General features: G+C 40.6%; 1 protein-coding gene across 2 annotated transcripts in view; it reads left to right on the top strand.

The window, feature by feature from the left end:
- GABRA3 (gamma-aminobutyric acid type A receptor subunit alpha3) overlaps positions 1-25,163 on the top strand; it is a 508,794-nt gene that overhangs the window by 440,912 nt on the left and 42,719 nt on the right. For both annotated transcript variants that reach the window (XM_045285494.1, XM_004715608.2), the window contains exon 6: positions 23,687-23,769. In XM_045285494.1, the coding sequence (XP_045141429.1) occupies positions 23,687-23,769 (83 nt within the window). The remainder of the gene's footprint in view (positions 1-23,686; positions 23,770-25,163) is intronic.

Below are 25,163 nucleotides of genomic sequence, written 5' to 3' on the forward strand. Positions count from 1 at the left end.
AACTCAACTGTACTATAGTCCTTTGACCATAATGAAGTGAGGACATACCTAACTGTAAGGGAAACTGGGAAGAGAAATACTGCTAGGTGTTCCAGAAAGAGGAAAAATGGGTTTGGTGAATAGGTGGCGAGTTTCTTCCAGTTCCAATTTCATTATTATATTTTGTACTTGTGGTCTGGAGGATACGTTGAAGGTGAGGATACTGGTTAGTGGAATCATTCATGGACCGGTTTTACTTAGGCCTGATCTTCCAATCAATGTGTGAACAGGGGCATGGTTCAGGGCACTGCTTTCCTCTGGATGATTCAACATGGAGAAACTATTCCTATTTTCTGTTACTTCTTTAAAATATGTAAAATACCATGACTGTGTAGCTTAACCCATAGTAGGCCTTTAGTGCTCCACATTAAATTTTAGACAATGCCATTGTGTCAAAATTCTCCTAAGTTCCAGACCTGAGTTTCCAACTGTAGTTGATCATGTTCACCTCCGATGCAGCATTTTTAAAATTACTATTCCCCACATTTCCCTTCTTAGAGGACGTTGTATATAGTGGAAAACACCAACAACAAAAACCACATTTGCTTTGATATAAGAGTGACTCAGGTCACTATAGCTACCGTTTAACAATGCTAACTCTTATAGTGTTATGAACCCACACTTCATATAGAAGTGAGAATATTCACAACAAAAACCTCCACAAAGGGCTTGACAAGTACCCGGCCATATGTCAGGCAGTTCATATGCCTATCACATTACTTCCCACAATAACCATATGAGACAGGTATAGTTATGATTCACCCCATTTTACAGAAGACCAGGAGAGTCTTCATCATAATGCTGTACTGTGTCTCCAGAATATACACATATGACCACTGCTGTGATAATTCAGTGAGGAAAGTACACGCAAGGCACCAAGCATAGTGCTTGGCATATAGCAAATTATCAATCAGCGTAGATGTGCCACCTCCCCTCTCCAGATTATCTGCTGCTTCTCCTTTGTCAGGGATATTCTCAGTCCAGGGTCAGTTGAAAACCTTTCTCCTATGTGTCCTTTCCTCTCTATTCCTACTCTCCCATGCTTTTCTAAAGACAAGTTATTTGAAGAATAAATTCTGTGCGATACAGGATCCCCCTAAAATTGTTACCAGTAGGTCGTCTCTCTTCTACTTAAGATGCAAATCACCTGCACTTGAGTTTTCATTATAGCAAATACCTCAGAAAGGACCAGGAACCAGGGAACAAAATTGGGCCAGACTGTTACTTGTATAGGGCTTAATGTGATCAGACCAATCAAACATTAGTACCTTTGCTCCGCACAGTCCTTCCTTGTACTGACTTTTGCTCTAGGGGATTGCACCTGCAGTTCCTTATTCATTAAGCTAGCAAGGGACTCACGAACCCACACTTAAAGAGCCTTTCCCTAATGAACAGAAGATAGAAGAGATGAACTGACTCATTTTGTGCTCTGAGAAAGCACAATGAGATGAGAAGCATAGAATAGTTCAAGTCCTTTGTCAATCACAAAATGCTCTGGTGCACTTGTTGCAGTAACAAGATTCCTTGTCCTCCAAGAGCTAACATCCCAATAGGAAAGATATAACACATTGTTCAGGCATGGGAGGGCCTAGTTGAAGACCTTGAGAATAATAGAGTATGGAGTGCATTTATTCTTTAAAAAAAATCATTTTATTGGTAGCTCGTACAGTTCTTAGAGCAATCCATACATCCATTGTGTCAAGCACATTTGTAAATATGTTGCCATCATCCTTTTCAAAACATTTTCTTTCTACTTGAGCCCTTGGTATCAGCTCCTCATTATTTTCCTCCCTCCCCCACCCTCCCACCCTCATGAACCCTTCATAAAGTATAAATTATTATTATTTTCATTTCTTACACCATCTGCTGTCTCCCTTCACCCATGTTTCTGTTGTTCATCACACTGGGTGGGGTGGGGGTGAGGTTCTATGTTGATCATTGCAATCAGTTCCCCCTTTCTCCACCTAGCTTCCCCCTACCCTCATGGTATCGCTATTTCCATTATTGTTCCTGAGGGGGTTATCTATCCTGGATTCCACATGTTGAGTGCTCTTATCTGTACCCATATACATCCTCTTCTCTATCTGGATTAGTAAGGTAGAACTGGGGTCATGATAGTGGGGGGGGGCATTAAAGAACTAGAGGAATGTTATATGTTTCAGTGGTGCTATACTGCACCCTGGTTGGCTCATCCCTTTGTTGTGAACCTTCTGTGAGGGATGTCCAATTGTCTACAGATGGACTTTGGGTCTCCACTCTGTACTCCCCCTCATTCACATTGATATGATTTTTTGTTCTGGTCTTTGATACCTGATACCTGATCCCATCAACACGTCATGATCACAGAGGCTGGTGTGCTTCTTCCATGTGGGCTTTGTTGCTTCTGAGCTAGAGGGCCGCTTGTTTATATTCAAGCCTTTAAGTCCCCAGATGCTATCTCTTTTGATAGCCAGGCAACATCCGCTTTCTTCACCATCTTTCCTTATGCGCCCATTTTGTCTTCAGTGATCATGTCGGGAAGGTGAGCATGACAGATGCCAGGTTATTAGAACAGAGTTCTTGCATTGAGGGAATACTTGAGTAGAGGCCCAATGTCCATCTGCTACCTTAATACTTAGCATATAAATATATGTACATAAACACATATCCCTATCACTATATATTAATATATTTACATATGTACATGCCTGTTTTTAGACCTGTATAAATGTCCTTTGCCTCCTCATTCTCTCCTCTATTTCCTTTTACTTTCCTCCTGTCCCACCATCATGTCTGGCCTTCATTTGGTTCTCAGTCATTCCTCTAGCCTCTATTGCACTGGATCAAACCACACCAGGCATTCTACGCCCTCCTTACTATCGATTTTAGATCACTTGCTGTTCACTTGTCCCTGGTTTTGTTGACTCTCCCCTTCTTTTCCCCCACCTCCCCTTCTCCCATGTCCCTCCAGAATTGTCAGTCCTATTGTTTTCTCCTCGGGATTCTTTATCCTGCCTATCTTATATATTATTTATCATTTATTCTTATAGGCAAGAGCTGGCTTACAGGCAGATGGCATCTATGACACCATTCTCCAATCATTCTAACATAAGGGGGATATATAAATCACCCAATGCCAACAGCTAGTTTACACGGAGTGGAGCTATGTGTTGTCATGGAATGAGCGTTGGATTAATTATGAGCTGGAGGTGTGAGTCCAAAATCTGGTTCAGATCAGTCAGTATAACTATAGACAAGGTGTTTACCCTCTCCGAGCCACCGCTGCTTCTGCGAAATAAGGCTGCCTGGCTACTTAACTGAACTGTTTATTAAATAAAAACTAAGTTACCTACAACTTACTATGTGCTAACTAGCCTACCAGGGAAAGGGCATAGGGTGAAAGAAGCAGAAACTCTCTTCTTGAGTATTCACAGTCCTCTGAGATTGTGGGGGGAATCCTTCCTAGTTGCTTAGCCAATATCAACTCTGACTCGTGGCAACCTCGTGTATAATAGAATACAATGTTGCCCAATACTGTGCCAGCTTCACGATCATCAGTATTTTTGAGTTCATTGTTGCAACTATTATGTAGTGCCTTCTAATCTACGGGGCTCTCTCCTTCCAGCACTATCTATGCCAGGCAACATTCTCTGGTGATCCATAGAGTTTTCATTGGTTGATTCTTATAAGTAAATTTCCAGACTTTTCTTCCTAGTCTGTCTTAGTTTGGAAGCTCTACTGAATCCTAGCCACCATGGGTTACCTCTCTGGTATTTGAAATACCAATGGCACAACTTGCAGCATCACAGAAAGATGCAAGCCACTGTAGGATGACAAACCGACAGACAGGCAGTGGCTGGGGTGGAGCAGGCACAGAAGCACATACTGATGATCTTCATTGGTTGACTTAAGGTATTTCTCCAAAGTATTCTGGGATTTCTGAGAGCTGAAGGACTCAGGATGCCTGGAAGGCACAAAAAATACATCATGGAAAAGGTAATATTTGAACAAAAACTTGAAGGAAATTTGTGGCTCTCATAAAGAGAAAAGGGCATTCCAGGCAGAAAAAAACCCAACAACAATGTGTGCAAAGATACTGAAGTACGACAGCTTTGTTTGGTAAAATCCCAAGTATTTGCAGATGGCTGAAGGGTGGGGGAAATAGGAGTGTTGGAAAATGAGGCTGGAGCTTCATGTCTGAGGTAATTGTTAGAATGCGGATACACTCCCTATGAAGGCTTAAAGCAGCAGTAAAATGGTGGCGGTGCAATTAGAAAGCCCGAGAGTCTCTCTGTACTGAAGCCTCTTGTCTACAGCGCGAGGATTTAATGTGAAGCCTACAGAAAAATGGGATTCTTGTGACCAATGTGCTTACTTGGTCTGAGTGTTCACTGGTGGTATTTCAAGTGACTCATATGCACTGCTAATGGCTATTAATGATTTACTCTCCTTTTTCCACCATCAATCTCAGACTCTGCCTTTTACGCCATGACTACAAAATGAGCCTGCACTGGTTTTCAGCCACCCCTGAAGTAGTACTGTCTGCACTTTAGCTTCCAGAATGAGAAAGAGAAAAATTCCTTAAAGTGCAGGGCAGATTTTTGGCCTTTGAACAGGCTTAGGTGACATATTGGTTACAATGGAGCTCCTATGAAAGTCCTGAGACACTTGCCCCAAAGAAATTTAAGCTGCTTCCTCCTGCATCACTCATGGAATGACTAGTGTATATAATCAGTAAACTTGAGAGCCTCAACTGTTAGGACCCCTGTTATTGCAGAAACCTTTGTTCCGCTAGGTTTCTCTCTGAGTTTATGTCCTCATTAGACACAGCAACCACAACAGTAATCGGCATGTAAGAATTTAGGAATAATTTGTTTTCCCTCTGAAGAAGTTGCTAAGTGCTGATTGATTTCTTTCCGTGATATTCTATTTTATAATGTTTACAACTCTTGAATCGTGGTATGATATGCATATTTTAAAGTGTACACATTATATATACATAACCCCATGGCATCCTGGACAAGGCATATGTGTGAGGGGTGGCAAGAGTAGAAAGGTAATGAAATGAGGAAATAAGGTGAGAGGGGCTAGGGAGATATAAGGGCCAGATTCTGATTTTTTCAGGAGGATCACTTTTCCTGAAGCAGCTCCCTGGCATGGACCAAAGGCAAATGGGTCTGCAATACATGAGGCTACAGCTTCTGAGCTGGCCCATTTTCCTCTTTGGGCGAGAGTGTTAGGTGCATTGCCACCTGGAAGCAAAGCAATCATATGTGGTATTTGATTTTGTTCAAGAGATGAGACATAGGTACCTGAAAAAAAACCTAAAAGTGTAAAACATTGGATAGGTGTAAAGCCAATACAAGAAGCCTCCTTTGTCGTTTACTTTCATTTTTCCCATGAACCTTTTGAAGCCCCCCATACAGTAATATAATAAAATAGAAAACCAGTGGCACAATACCATAAGCAAATGCTTTCTGAGATAGGTGCTCATTTAAAAAATATGCTTAGGTATTTTCAGTGAGAATAGACAAAGGAACCAAAGAAGCTGAGTCACTAATTTGCCTCAGTTTTCAGAGTAGAAAGAAACAAGTTACCTAATGGCATTAGATCAAAAACAGTGGTTCTCAACTCAGTAAGACAGCATAAGATAATTCCTGGAGTTAACGATTTTCTAACACATTGAGTGGAAGGTTTGCCCCCTTAGCTCATAGCTGTCCCCACTGTGAGATTCTGACGTATGTACCTTCTGCCCAAGGTGGCAGTAGTGTCACTCATGCTGTAGGGAACGGACATGTTGAGAATCACAGCTGTGTTGGGAGTCAGTAGACAAGATATTAACAAGATATTGATTTCTTGTCTTTCTACCAACTATTACTCCCTCACAATACTAAGCAGTCACATGGATTTCATTGGAGTCTACAAGATAGACACTAACAAATCAAGTTAGTGTTACAAACAAGCGGAAGTAACTTGCACACGTCCACTAAGAGGTGGAGCTGGCTTTCAAATCGGGTATTATTGCTTTGGATCCTCACTCTTTATGTTGTCATTGTGAGGTGTCAGCTAGTCCGTTATGACACATCTCAAGCTTAGGCACAGCAGAAGGAAACATTGCTTGGCGCTGAGTCATTCTCACAAATTTTCTTACACTTGAGCCCGCTGTTGCAGCCACTATGTCAATCCACCTCCTTGAGGGCCTTTCTCTGTTCAGCTGCTCCTCTACTTTACCAAGCATGATGTCCTTCTCCAGGGACTGGTCTCTCCTGACAACATGTCCTAAGTAACACCAAGTCTCACCACTCCTTTCTTCTAAGGAGCACTCTGACCATACTTCTTCCAAGACAGAACTTTTGGAACCCCCCTGGTATGATTTAAATATAATCTCTCATTTTGTAACTTGTCTTTTCATTTTCCTTCTTTTTTTCTTCTAAAAATAGTTCATTGTTTTCTTTTCTTTTATTCATTTTATTGGGGGCTCATACAACTCATCACAATGCATGCATACATCCATGTGTCAAGCACTTTTGTACATTTGTTGCTATCAGCATTCTGAAAACATTTGCTTTCTACTTGAGCCCTTGTATCAGCCTCCCCGCTACCCCTCCCTCATGAACCCTTAATAATTTATAAATTATTATTATTTTGTCATGTCTTACACTGTCCGACATCTCCTTTCACCCACTTTTCTGTCGTCTGTCCCCCAGAGAAGGGGGTATATGTAGATCATTTTGATCAGCTCCCCCTTTCTCCCGCACCTTCCCCTTATCCTCCTGGTATCGCTACTCATCTGTACCAGTGTACACCTTCTGGTCTATCCAGATTTGTAAGGTAGAATTGGGATCATGATAGTTGGGGGAGGAAGAATTAGAGAACTAGAGGAAAGTTGTATGTTTCATCATTGCTACATTGCACCCTGACTGGCTGTCTCCTCCCCGCCACCTTTCTGTAAGGGGATGTCCAGTTGCCTACAGGTGGGTTTTGGGTTCCCACTCCGTACTCCCCGTCATTCACAATGATATGATTTTTTGTTATTTGATGCCTGATACCTGATCCCATCGACACTTCATAATCAAAAAGGCTGGTGTGTTTCTTCCATGTGGACTTTGTTGCTTCTCAGTTAGATGGCCGCTTGTTTATTCTCAAGCCTTTAAGACCCCGGGACACTATATCGTTTTGTCTTTTCATTTTCTTAACAGTGTCTCTTGAAGAGCAAAGGTTTTGAATGATCATGAAGCCGAGTTCATATTTTGACTTGTATTGATCTTGCTTTTGAAGTCATAGCTAATAAATCATTGCCTAACTTAAGATCACATAATACACCCACCTCCCTCTTTTCTTTTCTTTACTGAATTGCATTGACACCTCTGGCAACAACCCATTGCTATACATGGGAAACTGTTTCTGGATTCCAGGGGGGTTTGCCCACTTATTTATTTTTCTTTCCTAAGAAATAACCTTACGATGTTAGTTACTGAAGCTTTATAGTAGGTTTTTGTGGTCACTGGGTGACTTAATATTGTTTGCACTTGACCGGAACCTTAAAGGTTGTTGCTTCAAACCCATCCACCCAGTGGTGCCATGGAAGAAAAGCCTATTGATCTGAGCCTAAAACAATCATGATCAAGAATACCTTGTGCAGCAGTTCGACTCCATAGCACGGAGGTTCACCATGACTTAGAATCAACTTGACAGCAAAGGGTTTCATTTTGTTTTCAGTATGTTCTTAAATCAGGAAGGATTCATTCTTTGTTCTTTTACGTAATAATTCAGGTTTGATTATTCTAGAACGATTGTAGTGTCATATAACTCTTAAGATTAGTATTCTACTATTCTTTTTCACTTACTGAATGTCTCATGGAGTGCATTGAATCTATAAATCAATTTGAGAGGTATTGCCATCTTAAAAATATCTAGTCTTCCGATTCACAAATATGGAGTGTCCTTTTATCTAGATCTTCTTTAAGTTCTTTTAAAGCTTTTTTTTGAGGGGGGGAGTTTTCAGTGTCCATGTTTTTTACTTTTGTTAAAGTTAGTCCTAAGTGTTTTCTTTATGAGTTTGATCTTGCTAATGTAATTGTTTCCTTAATTCATGTTTAGGGTGTTTGCTGCTGATGTATAAAAACAAATTGATATTTGTATATTGATATTTTATACTGTAAACTTACTAAGCTTGTTTATTAGTTTTAGTATTTTTATAAATTCTTTTTTATTTCCTATATTAGGATTTTCTTTTTCCATTCCAATCTTTATATCTTTATTTTGACTGCTTTATTCATTTTTATCAATATGCTTTATTTTTTAGAGCAATTTAGATTTACAGAAAATTTTAAACAGAAAATGCAGAGTTCCCCCATACACCCTCTGCCTTCCACACATGTTTTCTCCTATTATTAATACCTTTAATTTGCATGGCATATTTGCTATAACTGGTAAGCAATATTTGTACATTATTACTAAGTCCATAGTTTGCATGAGGCTCACTCTTGAACAGCTTTGACAAATAAATAAAATTATGTCCCCACCACTGCAGTATCATACCCTGTGCTCCACCTCCCTGTCACCTCCTTAGTCCCTGGCAACAATTTTTCTTTTCACTGCCTCAATATTTTGCTTCATATAATTGGAATGATACAGTATGTAGCTTTTAGAGACTGGCTTCTTTCCTTAGCAACGTACATGTTCTTCCATGTCTTTTCATGATTTGTAATCGAATTTCCTTTTGTTGCTGAATACTACTCCATGGTATGGATATACCACAATCTGTTTATCCATTCACCAGTTGAAGGGTGGATTGGTTGCTTCTAATTTTAGAGAACTATGAGTAAACGTGCTATAAACATTAATGTGTAGGTTTTTATACAGACATGTCTTCATCTCATTTGAGTAAAAATCTAGGCATGCCATTGCTAATTACATGGTAAACCCATGTTTAAGCTTGTGACAAACCACCCAACTGTCTTCCAAACTGTCTGTATCATTTTGCATTTTCACCAAAAAGAGTTGCTGGTGCCTCACTAATATTTGGTGTTGTCAGTGATTTGGATTTCAGCCATTCTAATAGATGTGTGGTGGGATCTTAGTATTGTTTTAATTTGAAATTCGAGAATGACATAAGATATCGAGCATTTTTCATAAGCTTACTTGCTGTCTGTGTGTCTTCCTTGATGACTTGTTTGTGCAGATATGTTCTCCATCTTGTAATCCAGTTGTTTGTTTTCTTATTATTGAGTTTTAGGAGTTCTTTGTATATTTTAGATAAGGACCTTTATCCGATATGTTTTACAAATGTTTTCTCCCTGTGTGTGATTTGTCTTTTCCTTTGCTTAACAGTGTTGTTCATAGAGTAAACTTTTCAAATCTTATCAAAGTCTAACCCCCCCCCCCCCTTGGCTTGTGATGTGTCTAAATCACCCAAGTTAAAGTCAACTGGATTTTTATCCTGTGCTATTTTCCTATCCACCACTTGCCTTTCAGTTTGGCCTACTGTGGTGCCTTGTGTGTTGCTGTGCTTCTGTAAGCAAAGTCACTGGTACTTCAAATGCCAGCGAGGTCACCCAAAGTGAATAGGTTTCTGCAGAGCTTCCAGACTAAGGCAAGCTATAAAGAAGGGATTGGCTGTCCACTTCAGAGGATTTGCAACTGTAAAGTCTATGGATAGCATTGAGCCATTGCCTATTACTTAAAAGAAAAGGGAGAGAAGTAGAACATTGTCAGAGACACTGCTAGAAGACGAGCCCCTCAGGCCAAAAGGTAGCCAAAATATGACTGAGGAATAGCTTCCTTCTTAAAGTAGAGTTGACCATAATGATGGGGCTGGAGTAAAGTCTGCACGACTAAAGTCTTCGGGACCTTCATTGGCTGGTGGGGCACGACTCAAAATGAGAAGAGACAACTACAAAAATCTTCCAATAATCAGAACTTGGAATGTATCAAGTATGAATCTAGGAAATTTTAAAGACGTCAAGAATGAAATAGAATGCAATAAATGAAATAGATTCCAATAAAATCAATATTCTAGGAATTATTGAGCAGAAAGGGACTGGAACTGGTTGTTTTGAATCTGAAATTCAAATAATTTACTATGCTGGGTTAACATCACATTCATCATCAAAAAGAACATTCAAAATGTATCTTGAAGTACAATGCTGTCCAGATAGGATAATATCTATCTACATATGTGGAAATAAAGTCAATACAACTATTACTCAAATTTATGCTCAACCACTAAAGCTAGTGATGGAGAACTATAAGAATTCTACTAACATCTTCGATCTGAAAAAGTTTAAGCATTCAATCAAATTAAATTAATAATCATTGATGATTGGGCTGCTAAAATTGGAAACAAAGAACAAGGAACAGTAATTGGAAAATATGATCTTGTTGATAGAACCAAAGCTGAAGATCACACGGTAGAATTTACAAGACCAATGACTTCTTCATAGCAAATACTTTTTCAACAATGCAGAGACCTCTTCTACTTGTATATATGGAACCAAATTGACTACATTTATGAGAAGAGATGATAGAGAAGTGCTATGTCAGCAACTAAAACCAGGCCAGGGTGATTGTAGAACAAACCATCAATTGCTCATATCTAAGAAGACCTGATGAGCTGTGGGATGACATCAAGAATAGCATACACGAAGAAAGAAAAAGGTCATTAAAAAGAGGAAATCCTCGCGCTTAGCTAAACGGTCATTTCATGATACCCACCTTCCCGACATGATCGCTGAAGACAGACGTGTGCATAAGCAAACGTGGTGAAGAAAGCAGATGGTACCCGGCTATCAAAAGATATAGCGTCTGGGGTCTTAAAGGCTTGAAGGCAAACAAGTGGACATCTAGCTCAGAAGCAACAAAGCCCACAGAGAAGAAGCACACAAGCCTGTGTGGACACGAGGTGTTGAAGGGATCAGGTGGCAGACACCAAAGAACAAAAACCATCATTGTGTGATCACCTTCCCCACATACACGTTGAAGACGAATGTGTGCATAAGTAAGTGTGGTGAAGAAGGCTGGTGGTGCCCGGCTATCGAGACATATAGTGTCTGGGGTCTTAAAGGCTTGAAAGTAAACAAGCGGCCATCTAGCCCAGAAGTAACAAAGCCCACATGGAAGCAGCATACCAACATGTGTGATCATGAAGGGCCGAGGGGACCAGGTTTCAAGCACCAAAGGCGGGGGCGAAAAAAAACATATCATCGTGAATGAGGGGAGTGTGTGATGGGGACCCAATGCCCATCTGTAGACAACTGGACATCCCTTGCAGAGGGGTAGTGGGGAGGAGATGAGTCACTCAGGGTTCAGTGTAGCAATAATGAAACTTACAACCTTCCTCTAGTTCTTAAACGCTTCCTCCCCCCAACTATCATGATCCCAATTCTACCTTGCAAACCTGGTTAGACCAGAGGATGCACAGCAGTACAGACGGGAACTGGAAACACAGGGAATCCAGGACAGATGAACCCCTCAGGACCGACGGTGAGAGTGGTGATACCAGGAGGGAAAAGCGGGTAGAAGGGGTGGTGGTAGAAAGGGGGAACCAATCACAAGGATCTACATATAACCTCCTCCCTGGGGGATGGGCAACGGAAAAGTGGGTGAAGGGAAACGACGGGCAGTGTAAGATAAGACAAAATAATGATTTACAAATTATCAATGTTTCGTGAGGGAGGGGGGACCAGGGAGGGAGGGCAAAAATGGGGGGTGATGCCAGGGGCTTAGGTGGAGAGCAAATGTTTTGAGAATGATGGGGGTGATGAATGTGCAAATATGCTTTTGCACAATTGATGTACATATGGATTGTGATAAGAGTTGTATGAGCCCCAATAAAACGATTTTTAAAAAAGGGAGGAAATGAAGAAAAAAACAAAATGGATGTCAAAAGACTGTGAAACTTACTCTTGTGGAATAGTTAAGTCAATAATATAATAATAACAACTGTAGAATAGTTAAGTCAAAGGGAAAAATGATAATGTCAAAGAGATGAACAGAAAATTTCAAAGGGCAGCCTGAGAGAGTGATTATTATAATGAAATGTGCAAAGATCAAGAGTTAGAAAACCGTAAAAGAGAACACATTCAGCATGTCTTCAATGGAAAGAAGTATAGAAATTATTCAAGCTTCATGTTCCAATATTGAAAGATTCAATGGGAAAAATACCAAACATTGCAGGAAGGTGGAAAGAGTACACAGAGTCACTCTAGCAAAGAGAACTAGAGGGGGAGCAGGGAGGGAGGCGGAAATGAAGAGCTGATACCAAGGGCTTAAGTGGAGAGCAAATATTTTGAGAATGATTAGGGCAATGAATGTAAAATTGTGCTTGACACAATTGATGTATGTATGGATTGTGATAAGAGTTGAATGATCCCCCAATAAAATGATCTAAAATAAGATTTAAAACAGTGGGAAAAAAGAAATCTAGTCCACATTCAACCATTTCAAGAAGTAGCATAAGATCAAGAATCAATGTTGCTGAAGGCAGATATCCAAGCTGCACTAAAAGCATTCACCAAAAACAAGCCTCCAGGAATTAACAGAAAACCAATAATTTTTCAACAAGTTGATGGAATATTGGAAATACTCACTAGTCTATACTAAGAAATATGGAGAGCCCCTCGGCCAACTGAATGGAAGAGATCCATCTTTATCCCCATTCCAAAATTTACTTGCTTCTGATATTGTTTTATAATTGGTGCACCAATTTTGCAGATCATCCAAAAACAGTTGCAGCTGTACATTAACAGGGAGCTGTCAGAGGTTCAGGTCAGATTCAGAAAAGGACATGGAATAAGGGATATCCTTGTTGATGTCAGATGGATCTTGTCTGAAAGCAGAGAATACCTGTTTCATTGACTTTGCAAATGCATTGGACCTTGTGGGTCATAACAAACTTTGTATAGCCTTGAGAAGACTTGTAATTCTCGAACATTACATTGTGCTCGTGTGGAACCTGTACAAGGATCAAGTGCCGGCGGAGCAAACAGAACAGGGGCTTATTGCCTGGTTTAAAATCAAGAAAGGTGTGCATCAGGGTTGCATCGTTTCATTTTATCTATTTAGTATGTGCGATGAGCCAGTAATCAGAGACTGGATTACATGAATAAGAATGCAGCATCAGGATTAGAGGAAGGCATACTAACACTCTAGTGCAGTGGTTTGCAACCTGTGCGTCACGACTCCTTTGGGGGTCGAACAACTCTTTCACAGGGGTCAACTAAGACCATCGGATAGCACAGATTTCTGGTGGTCTTAGGAACTGAGATACTGCTCCTCTCCCCATCTCCAGGTGGGTCCGCCCACATGAAGACACGCCCACCTACGAGTTCCTGGCGGGAAGACTGTTAGCCATGCTGTACCATGCTTCAAGGCAAAATTTCATTTATTTGTAATTAGAAATAAATAGTTCACAATCTATAATTACGTATTGTTTTTGTGATTAATCACTATGCTTTAATTATGTTCAATTTGTACCAATGAAAATACAACCTGCATATTAGATATTTACATTATGATTCATCACAGTAGCAAAATTACAGTTATGAAGTAGCAACAAAAATAATTACATGGTTGGGGGGTCACCACAGATGAGGAACTGTATGAAAGGGTCACAGCTTTAGGAAGGTTGAGAACCACTGCTCTAGGCTATGTAGATGGCACAACCTTGTTTGCTCAAAGTGAAGAGGACTTCAAGTACTTGATGATGAAGACCAAGGATTGCAGCCTTCAGTGTGGACTATTACTCAATGTAAAGAAAACCAAAATGCTCACCACTGGACCAGTAGAGAGCATGGTCAAAGGAGAAAAGATGGAAGTTGTCAAGGATTTCATCTCCCTTGGATCCACAGTCCCAGCTCACAGAAGCAGCAGGCAGGAAATGAAGCACTGCTTTGGTGAATTTGCTGAACAAGACCTCTTTAAATTGTTGAAAAACAAGGATGTTACTTTGTGGACTAAGGTCTACCTGATCCTTGGTATTTTCAATAGCCTCGTATGCATGCTAAAGTTGGATTTTTATTCAATATTGAAAACCAAAGAATTATTGATGCAGTTGAACTGCGGTGCTGGTGAAGTGTATTATGGACCATGGGCCACAAAAGAACAGACAAGTCTGTCTTGGAAGAAGTACAGCCAGAGTGCTGCTGAGAGACAGGCATGCTAAGACTTCATCTCACGCATTTTGGACATAGCATCAGGAGAGACGAGTGAATCCCTGGAGAAGGACATCAGGTTTGGTAAAGGGGAGGAGCACAGACCAAGAAGACCTGCCATGGGATTGATTAACACAGTGGCCGCAGCCATGGGCTCAAACATAAGAACCAGTGTGAGGATGCTGCAGGATCTGTTGGTGTTTCATTCTGCTGTACATAGTGTCACTATGAGTCAGACCTGAGTCGATGGCACCTAATAACAACAATGTTCTCTAGGTGTTGTTATAGGTGTGTGATTCCATGGAGTGCTACAATTAATTTTGAGTTAACGTTCATGAAAGATGTCAATTCTATGTCCATTTCTGTTCGAGTGATCGATCTAATTCTTCCCCAAATCAACACTGTCTCGATCACTGTAGCATTCATAGGAAGTGTTGAAGTCAGCTAGTGTCAGTTTTCTGCTTTTGTTCTCCTCCAGCACCGTATTGGCCATTTGGAGTTTAGCCTTTTCATATGAACCTTAGAATCAGTTTGTTAATATCTGCCTTATTTTTAAAAGCATAGTTACTGATATTACAAGTTACCTTCTATAAATGTGTTGTCTTCATTCATGTTCTCTGTTTTATTTTCTGTGTTCTAATATCCATTGCAATGACTGCAGAGAACTCACAGACAAATGCATGATTAAAGGCTTTATTAAGGAGTTACAAGTTATAATACCTAGGAGAAATACTCAGGAAAATTGTTCATCAGGATATGTTACAATTTCTTTCATGTCTACTAATGAATGCCTAAAGGGGCATACCTCTCCACTGTATGCCTCAACCCTAAGGCATTCAGCTGAAGTTATGTGGGTCATCAAACCTAGCTCCTTGAATTAAGTGTTCAGATGTACCCCACTCTACAAGCCAGCCTCCTGCACAAAGCACTCGGATTTCCTTGCTCCATGGGTTGGGAAGTCCAACCACTCTGTTCCTTGCTCTGGCTCCTGGTTCTGCTGCTCTTCTGATGGTCTAGCTAACATCTGGATCCACAGGTTCACCACGCAAGGATCTCAGGTCTAGATGAGCCACATTAAATAACTGACTGGTCTTGCAAAAAAAACACTACCCTTGTATTGCACATTGTTATTTTTTAATACCATATAGTATGCAATCATTACTACAATCAAGCTTAGAAATTTTAATTTCCCCCAATGAAACCTTGTTCCCATGAACAGTCACTCTCCGTTGTTCTCCTCCTTGCCTTTGCTATAGCAGGGTCCAATACAACGGTGAGAAAAAGGAGAGGACATCTTTGTCTTGTTCCTGGTTTTAAACCCAAGCCCATTGCCTTAGAGTTGACTCAGACTCCTAGTGACCATATAAGATCCGGTGTAACTGCCACATTGGGTCCCCAAGGCGTTGTGGAAGCAGACTGCCACCGCTTTCTCCTATAGCATAGCTGGTGAACATGAACCAGTGATCCTTTGGTCTTTCATAATGAACTGTCATGTTAGATGTGGGTTTTTCAGAGATGCCTTTTACCATTTGCGGAAGTTCTTGTCTATCCTTACCTTTTAAAGTATTTGGAATCATGATATGTGTTGAATTTCACTATTCTTCTTTTCTTCTTGCCTTCCTTCAGTTTATTCTCTAGATAGCCGCCAAAATAATCCTACAAGTTTAGTCAGGTCAAGTCACCCCTCTGCCGAAAACCTTGCAATACCTCCACATTTCACTCAGGGTAAAAGCCAAAGAATCCTAAGAGGCTTTACTCCATTTCGTCCATGCACCATAGTTTCCGCTTTGAATCCATCTTCTATGAATCCCCCTTCCCCCTTTATCCCTCCACTAAAACCACAGTGGCCTATTCTTTCTTCTTGGAACATATTGGACACACTTCTTCAGAACCTTTACAGATGCTACTCCCTCTACTTTGAATGTTCGTTCTCCAGGTGTCCCCAAGTCTTCCTTATCTCTTTCAGCTCTAGCTTCAGATGTCACCTGCTCAGTGAGGCCTTCCCGGAATACTGTATTGGAACTCACAATTCCTTTTTTTCTCTAAATTTTTAATCACTTTATTGGGAACTCTTATAGATATCATAATATTCCCTAGTTCAATCACATCAAGCAGTATTGTACAATTGTTACCATAATCAGTTTCAAAACATTTTCTCTCTTTTTGCACTCCTTGAATCAGCACCCCTTTATCCCCTCCCCCCTTACCTCCCAAGAACCCTTAGTTTCCCCTCTATAATAGTTTGTTTGTTTTTGCCATATCTTACACAATCCAATACAAAGGGGTGTATCCCCCCCCCCCCCCCCGAACTGGAATTGCGCTGAGCAGAGTGGAATTTTCTTAGTACACATTTTTACCCGCTAAGCAAGCAAGCAATTCACTCTGAGTTAGTGCACCCAGTGGTGTCCCCTGGCAAAGTTCTCTGGTCACAGTGAACTTTTTCATAAAAGCAGTTTCTCTTGAACCTTGTTTTTTGTAATGGCGGATTTAAGAGAACAGCATGCAGCTGTGAAATTTTGTTTCCTGCTCTGGAAAAATGCTGCAGACACTGTTGTGATGTTGAACAAGCTTATAAGGACAGTGCTATGGGAAAACTCAAGTGTAGGAGTGTCAGAGTACAAGTTTTCTCATTTTAAAAAAGATGAAATGTCGATTGATGACAAACTCATTCTGGACATCCCTCAACTTCCTGAATAGATGAAAATGTCCATTCATAGTACATTTGGAGTCCAACCAGGTCAGACTGTTACTCAAGCTTTGTATTTAGAGGTTCTGAAAAGATAGCATAACAGTGTGCAATAAAAAAGGCCTGATTTCTGATAGACAGGAGACTGGTTTTCCCACCACGACAATGTACCTGCTCATGTAGCCATCTCAGTGCACCAGCTATTGTCAAAAACCAGCATGCCTCTCTTGCCCCACACACCTTAATCACCTGACCTTAGTCCGTGTAACTTCTTTTTGTTTCTGAGAATGAAGAGGAACAGGACACTGATTTAATTACTTAGAAGAGGTAAAGAAAAAAACAAGGGAGGTGCTGTCAGCCATCCCAACAGATGAGCTTGAAAAAGGTTTCCAAGAATGGAATAGCAGATTTGACAAATGTATTAAGTGTAATGGAGAGTACTTTGAAGGTAATAAGGTTGTTTAGTAAATACACACATACATACACAGTTTTGCGGGGTGGAATTCCCTTTTTTGGGGGGTACCCCCTCGTATATACATTCACTTATAATTCTGTTGTTTGATCCCATCGAGTGGGGTTATACAGTCATCAATGCTATCAGTTTCCTATATCCCCACCCCTAACCCCGTACCGCTTCCCATACCCTCAGGGAACCATTAGTCCTGTTAACTGTTTCTGAAGGGTTATCTATCTTGGTTTTCATGTACTGAATGATTTTAAATATGCAAACGAACATATGCAAAACTAACATGATTAATGAGGTAAAACAAATAAAAACCATAATGGTAAGGGAAGGAAATAGAAGATAGTTAGTTATGTGGCTTATCAGTGCTATACTGCACCCTGAATTTATCCCTTGCATGTGGCCCTTCTGAAAGGGACTGTCCAAATTATCTTACAGGTGGGGTTTTGGACTCCACTTCATCCATGCCCATTCACATCGATTTGGTTGCTTGGTTTTGAACTTCTGATACCTCTTCCCATCGACACCTCATGATCACACAGGCTGTATGCTTCTTCCACGTGGTCTTTGCTTCCCTGCTAGATGGTCACTTGTTTAACTGTAAGCCTTTAAGACTCCAGATGCTGTATCTTTTAATAGCCAGGCACCATCAGCTTTCCTCACCACATTAGCTTTTGAACCCATACTGAGATAAGATTTAAGTAGAGGCTCAAAGTCCATCTGCTTCCTTGTTGTATTTGCATATATATACATATAAACAGGTATGCCTATATTTATCAATATGCATATAAATATATTTTTCTTCTTTCCTCTTTTTTCTCCTCTTACTTCACTATCATTTTTACGCGTACAACTTGATTTATTAAACACGACCAGAAAAGCTATACCCTTTTCGTCATCAATTCTAGAACACTTACTGTACCCATCATTGTTTTTCCCCACTCACTTCTCCCCACCTCCCATGCCCCCCAGGAACCTGCGGAGCAGTCACTGTCTCCATAAGATTGCCTTCCTTTTTAATACTCTCTACCTGGCATCTTTTAATTTTTATTGCTCGGACATACTAACTTTTAATATACTATATAATTAATTTATTTATCTTGTTTATGTCATTGTGCTCATGTGGAATCTATACATGGACAATGAGGCTGCTGTTCAAATAGATCAGAGGAATATCGTGTGATTTAAAATCAGGAAAGATGTTGCCAGGGTTGTATTCTTTCACCTTACTTATTCAATGTGTGTGCTGAGGAAATAACCCTAGAAGCTGGGCTATATGAGGAAGAGTGAAGTATCAAGATTGGAGGAAGGCCTGTTTAACAATCTGTGATACGCACATTGCAAACCGTATTTACTAAAATCCAAAAGGACTTAAAGCACTTACTTCAATATAAAGAAAACCAAAATCCTCTCAACTGGGCCACCAATACACAACATCATGATACATGGAGGAAAGATTGAATTTATCAAGGATTTCTCTTTTTTTGGACTCACAATCAATACCCATGGAAGCAGCAGTCAAACAACGACAACAACAAAACAAATGACACATTGCATTGGGTAAATGTGATACACAAGGTTTCTGTAAAGTGTTGAAGAACATGGAGGCTACTTTCAGGACTAAGTTGCACATGGCCGAAGCCTCATATGCATGTGAAAACTGAACACCGAATAAGAAAGACTGCAGAAGAATCAATACTTTCGAACGACAGTGTGGGCGAAGAATATTGAAAGTATCGCGGAGTGCCAGAAGAAGGAATGCATCTGTTTGGGAAGAAGTACAGCCAGAATACTTCTCAGAAGCAAGGACAAACGAGAGCAGCCCGTGGAGAATGACTCCATGCTGGGTAAAGCAGAAGGGCAGCAAGCAAAGAGAAGCCCCTTTGTGAGTTGTCTTTTCACCATGGCTGCAACAGTCGGTTCAAATTGAACAATTGTGAGGATGCTGCAGGACGGGGCAGTGTTTCTTGTTGCACACACGGTGGCTGTAAGTGCAACAGACTTCAGGGCACCTGACAGCAACAATCAAGGTTTACAGACTTGGAAAACCTACGCAGGGTCTATATGGCTCGGAATCACTTCTGACGGTAGTGAGTTTTTGTCTGCAGGGCGAGTATTTGGACAAACACCTCACAGCAATACCTAAACTCTACCTTGTCCACCTTACACCTACTCTCTAAAAAGGTCCCCAAGCAATCCATGCCTTTAGCAAAGACATTCACTCCTTGAATGGATATTTATTAAACTCCTACAGTGTACTACTTGGCACTGTCCTAGGCTCCTAGACACATCAAGGAATAAAAGACAAAAATTCTTAACCTTAAAATTGCGAGAGAAGGAAAATAGATGATAAACTACAACAACCACCAAATTATTGTATGTTAGATGGTGTGTGTGGGGGGGGTGGGAAGAGTATGGTAAGATTGACTATACCCTTTTAGAAGTCAGAGGAAGGCTCATACCAAAGATCATAATTAAGCAAAGACTTAAAATGGGTGTGACAATTAGTCTTCCAGATATTTGGAGGCAGAATTGTCAGAGAGGTCTATATTAATGAGAACACCATGCTGGATATAGGACACCGAGTGTTTGCATTTGAACAAATATCTTCCCATCGCTTCTTTTCAGTTTCCCCTTATAAACAATAAGAGCTTGGAACTACATGGCCAAAATCTTTGAACCTTCAATGCTCCTTGAATATTTACAAAATTCCCCATGTGCCTTGGACAAGGATTCAATGATCAAGCTCAATTTGTAATATCATAGCAATCCACCCGTTATTTTTAAAGCATAGAAGGTGTTTCATGGTTCAAAGAGTGAGGAATATGAGAAATATATTTCATTAAGAAACTTTGTGTTTGCTTAAAAGAAAGGAAACTTTGTGTTGGATACTGAAATAATTCCATGAGTGTTTAATAAATAAAATCGTGTCCATTGTCTCTATTTGTATCTCTAAGATATTGCCTCTTATGAGTAATGCCAAGGGAAAATTGCTTTATGTTTACTCAGAAGTCCCGGGGTCGTGGAGAATCAGACCGTAGCAAATAGATTATCAAGAAAAGATGTACAAGGTAGTGATTTCTGATTAGGCCCAGAGCAGTGTATAATAACTCCTATTTTCCTTCCCATCCACTTCTTACTCATCCTTTCTAAGAAAAAGCTTAGAGTAGAAAGCAGATGTTTGTGCAGGCAGGTACTTCATAAGTCAAATTATGCTGTGCTTGTTTCCTTGGCTCCTTAATGCATCCTCTCTGACCTCCTGTGCCCTAATGTTCTTTCTTCTTGTTCTTGCTCTATCCTTCCTCCTAGATACACTTTACAAGACCCCTTCAAAGCCTTTCTGCAACCAGAAACTCCCTGACTACCCTCAAGCTAATCTCTTCCCTTGAGAGAAGGCACTGAAGGCAGGGATTCTGGCTTTTGCATCTATGTTTCATCTTCCCTCTCTTGATATCTTTTCACAAAGATACTGCACTTAGGAAATATTCACCTAAAGATTTTGTATTCTGTTGCCATCAGGCTAATTATGACTGATAGTGACCCCCTGTGCTACAGAATCAAACTGAGCTCCATAGGGTTTTATTTGCTGCCATCTTTACTGAAGGGGATCCACCAGAGCTTCCTTCCGTGATACTGATGAGTAGGTTCAAATTCCCATCCTCTAGGTTAGTAAACCAAAAGCCAAACAAAACCAAACGTACTGACATCGAGTCAATTCTGACTCATCTCGACCCTAGACGACAGGATAGAAGTGCCCCTGTGAGTTGACCAGACTGTAACTTGTTATGGGACTAGAAAGCCCCCTCTTTTGCCCGAGGAGCTGACTGGTGGTTTCCAACTCCTGGCCTTGTGGTTAACAGTCATTAGTGCAAACCATTTGTGCAACCCAGGGACTTTACTGTGCACAAACAACCGGAGAGAATCAGGACATTGTACATGTGCCTGGAAGATTCCAACTCACAGCCACCCCAGATAGAGCTTCTCAGACTATTAATGTTCATGAGCACTTCCTCTTTCTCCCACGGAGCAGCTGGTGGATTGGGACTGCCAACCTGGAAAATGTCAGTCTACTGCTTAGTTCACTGCCCCACCATGGGTCCTCAGTAAACCAATAGAAGAGGTCAAAGGGAATGCTTTCAAAACATTCCATCCAAAACAAGTCAGGAAAGGAGGAAGATGGCAGCAACCAGAAAATAATGAGCATGATAGACCAACTTAACTTTATAAATAGTAATAGTAATCGTAAATGGATTAATCAGACCAATTGATGGGTAGAAGTTGTCACACTGGATAAAACTAAAAAGCAACAGTGCTTTATATGAATTTGGCTCCAGTTGTGATATGATGTTTTCCTAATACTCCATTGGCCAATCTTTCCTGTAAAGAGGTGATAAAGCTTCAAGTGGATGCCCAGGTGGAAGGTTATTCCTAGAACAATCTTACAGGAGAAGCCACCTACCTGGTCTGGACACTGAGTGTTTTACTTCTTTAGCTTCAGTCTTCTACATTGATTTGAGAAACAGCGGTGGGCACCCAAGTCTTAAAATTCAAGGCTTTGCCATAACTGAGAAACCTCTCCTTATCTTTACACAAACAGAATAGACAAGAGTCATTGGCCCCTGCCCCAATGGCTCTGGGCCAGAAACTTCACCCAGAATTGCTTTGCCTCAGGAGCACCCTTTCCTATTCCATGAAGCAGCAAATACACTGAACTCGGAATCAAGACTGAGTTTAAATATCAGCTTTACTTCCAAGTAGATTTTTGATCCTAGGAAAGTTCCTTCTATGTTCTGGGCCTTTGTTTTCCAATCTCTAAAGTGAGGAGGTTATTATAAATCCTGTACGGAACTGGCTAGGAATTTTCAGGCCTTTCATATATTCATTCAATAGGAATTTTTAATCCCTACTATGTTCCCAACATTGTGCTAGATAAAGAGGATCTAGCATTGAATAGAAAAGACAAATATGAGTGTCAAAAAAATCTCACACTCTGAAAGGGATAGGATCCGAATTCAAGTCTAGGATTACCTAACTCCAAAGTGCACACCTTGGCCCCGAAACCACACTTCCACTACAATTCCTAAGACAGTGAGCAAAGGAGAAGTGAGGCTTATTCTTTGCAAGGTATGGTCCTTCAAGTTCTCACTGCAGTACGTACTTCCTCACAGTGCTTATCACAATGTTGGTGTGCATGCACTATTTATCTGCCTCCACTAGAAAGAAATTCACTGTGGTCCTGCACCAAGCCTGTTAGCTTTGCTACTGTAAGTGGGCATGGGGCCTAGAATATTATAGGGCTTTAAAACCATTCCTGAGAGTGAGGGAACTGGAAGGGAGAAAGACAGGATGAGAAAGAACCTCAGGGGATAGAAAGAATGCTGCTTCCAGGACTTCCCACTTGGGTATGTGGACATGGTAAATCATACCCCATACAGCTTCCCGCTGAGGAATCCATGCAACTCTCTCCCACATGTAAAAATTGCATGAGCTCTTCAGACTGGCCCTCAGTGGTCCCTGATGCCCACCGTTACCTTTATATTTTCTGCTGTGTGTGTGTGTGTGTGTGTGTGTGTTTTCTCCAAAAGCCCTCTCTTGCAGTTGCTGAGAGCTACCGAGCCATCTTTTGATCCTGTTAATTATCAGGGTAAAGATATTCCTTCTATACGCCTCTCCTCTTCAGCGCAATCTTTAAATCGGTTAACTTACATGATAGCCTGCTGAGAAGAATCAGGATTATTAACCCAAATGCAGAGATAACTAGACTGTGTTCAGGAGTGAGTGAGTCAGTGCCCTGGTGTTTCCAGGCTTCTTGGGGGCTGCTTAAGCAAGTCACATTTAGGGCAGAAAAGTTATTCTTGTTTCTCTGAAGGTGGTAGGGTGGAATTCAGAGCCGATTAGAAAATCTGTATACCTATAGAGACAATAACTGGAATAAGGGCTTCTGGGGATGGGTGCCGTGGGGGAGGTGGGAGCTCAGGGGGAGCCGATATCAAGAAGTTCAAGAAGGAAGAAAAGGTTTTGAAATAGATTATGATACCAATTGCACACCAATTCTTGATGTGATCAAACTATGGAATGGGGTCATGTCTAGATCAGCTCCTAATAAAATGGTTTAAGAGGAAAATGAATTAATAAACTGGAAAAATAATAAAACAATTCAGAAAAACCTGTATATCACGTGCTGATTTGACAGGCTACCTAGTCAATTTAATCTACCCTTTGTTCTCATAAATACTGGAATCTCAACAAATCTAAACAAATAAGACCTATTATTCTTAGGAGTGCGCCGTTTTTGGTGAACTGGAATGGAGCCCTGGGTTGAATACCAGTTGCTTTATCTGAACTTAAATTGTCCTTCTCTTTTAGGTTAACAATCCATGCGGAGTGCCCCATGCATTTGGAAGATTTCCCCATGGATGTGCATGCCTGCCCACTGAAGTTTGGAAGCTGTATGTATTTTGTTATATTTTGCTTCCCGAATTTTCTTCCAAAAGAAATGTAATATTTTTATTTTCCTCCTAAGTGTTTACAAAGCTGAAGCTCCTACCCAAGAAAGCATGGGAGTGAAGCAGGCAGGCGGGCCTGAGTGGTCCTCGCTGATCAGGAGGAGAAGGACTCAGTGTTGAATGCAGTTCTCTCTTCTAGATAGCAAAACTCACTGTGCCATCTCAGCCTAATTTTTCTCTGTCATTAACAGCTATTTTCTAAATTGCTCAGAGGACAGAGTGAAAGGAAAATTATAGCAGTGGCTTCTGAAGGACAAAGCCCTTCAAAAAGAATCTGCTTTTATTTTTTGCAATGTCCACTCTACCCACATCCGCATATGGTTCTGCCCGCTCCTCAAAAGCGAAGCGAAGACAGGAAGAGATGCTGGAGTGTTCATCATCTTGGAGAGTGTTGCTTTGGCCAGTAGTTTTACATTTTACAGAGAAAAAGAGTAGAAGTAGGAAAAAATTCAGTAGCATTTGAGTGAGTTTCTAAATCTAAGAATAATGGAGGAAATTTCATAAGGAGTCATAAGGTTTGTGCTAACTATGTCTACATTGGGTTTAACTATAGTTTGAAGTAGACAAGGAATTTGAAAAACCAAAACCAAACCCATTGCTATCAAATTGACTCTGACTCCTAGTGACTCTATGGGACAGAATAGGACTGCTTTGGTACGGTTCTGAGATTTCAAAATCTTTATAGAAGCAGACTGCCCCATCTTTATCCACAGAGTGGATGACAAATGACATGTATTTTTAAGGCATTGATTTGTCAAATATTTGAGATTGTTTCTTGCGTGTCAGGCTGTTTTAGGAGCTTAGAATGCATCTATAGGTTAAATAAAGCCCCCTGCCCTTGTGTATCTGATATTCTACTAGGGAGCATAATTGGCAAAATATATTTTCAGTGATGAATGCAAGAGATTAAAGTATGTCATAAGGTGAGAAGCGCCATGGGAAAAATAATACTGAAGACTAAGGGGAATCAGACTGGGGTGTTGCTGTTGCATTTTAAAGTAGAAGTGATCAGGGTAGGACTCTTAGAAAAGACATTTGACCAAAACATTTTGAAAGATAAGAGAAATCATCTCTCTCTCACTGTGTATATATGCATTTATATGTATATATTTTGTGATGGTTACATCCTGTCAAGTTGGTTACCAGTCGCAGGGTAACCGCTAGAATGGAAGACTGCCCCGTCTACACCATCCTCACAATCTTTCCTACATCAATGTATGTTAGTCAGACGCTTCCTCTTTTGACCTGACCCTCTACTTTACAGAGCATGGTGTCCTTTGCCAAAGACTGGTTCCTTTTGATGTCCTTGTCATCCTCACTTCCAAGGAGCAGTGAGT

The sequence above is a fragment of the Echinops telfairi genome, unplaced genomic scaffold, assembly GCF_000313985.2.
Source record: "Echinops telfairi isolate 266 unplaced genomic scaffold, ASM31398v2 ScPeMD7_7472;HRSCAF=8510, whole genome shotgun sequence".
Taxonomy (NCBI): Eukaryota; Metazoa; Chordata; class Mammalia; order Afrosoricida; family Tenrecidae; genus Echinops; species Echinops telfairi.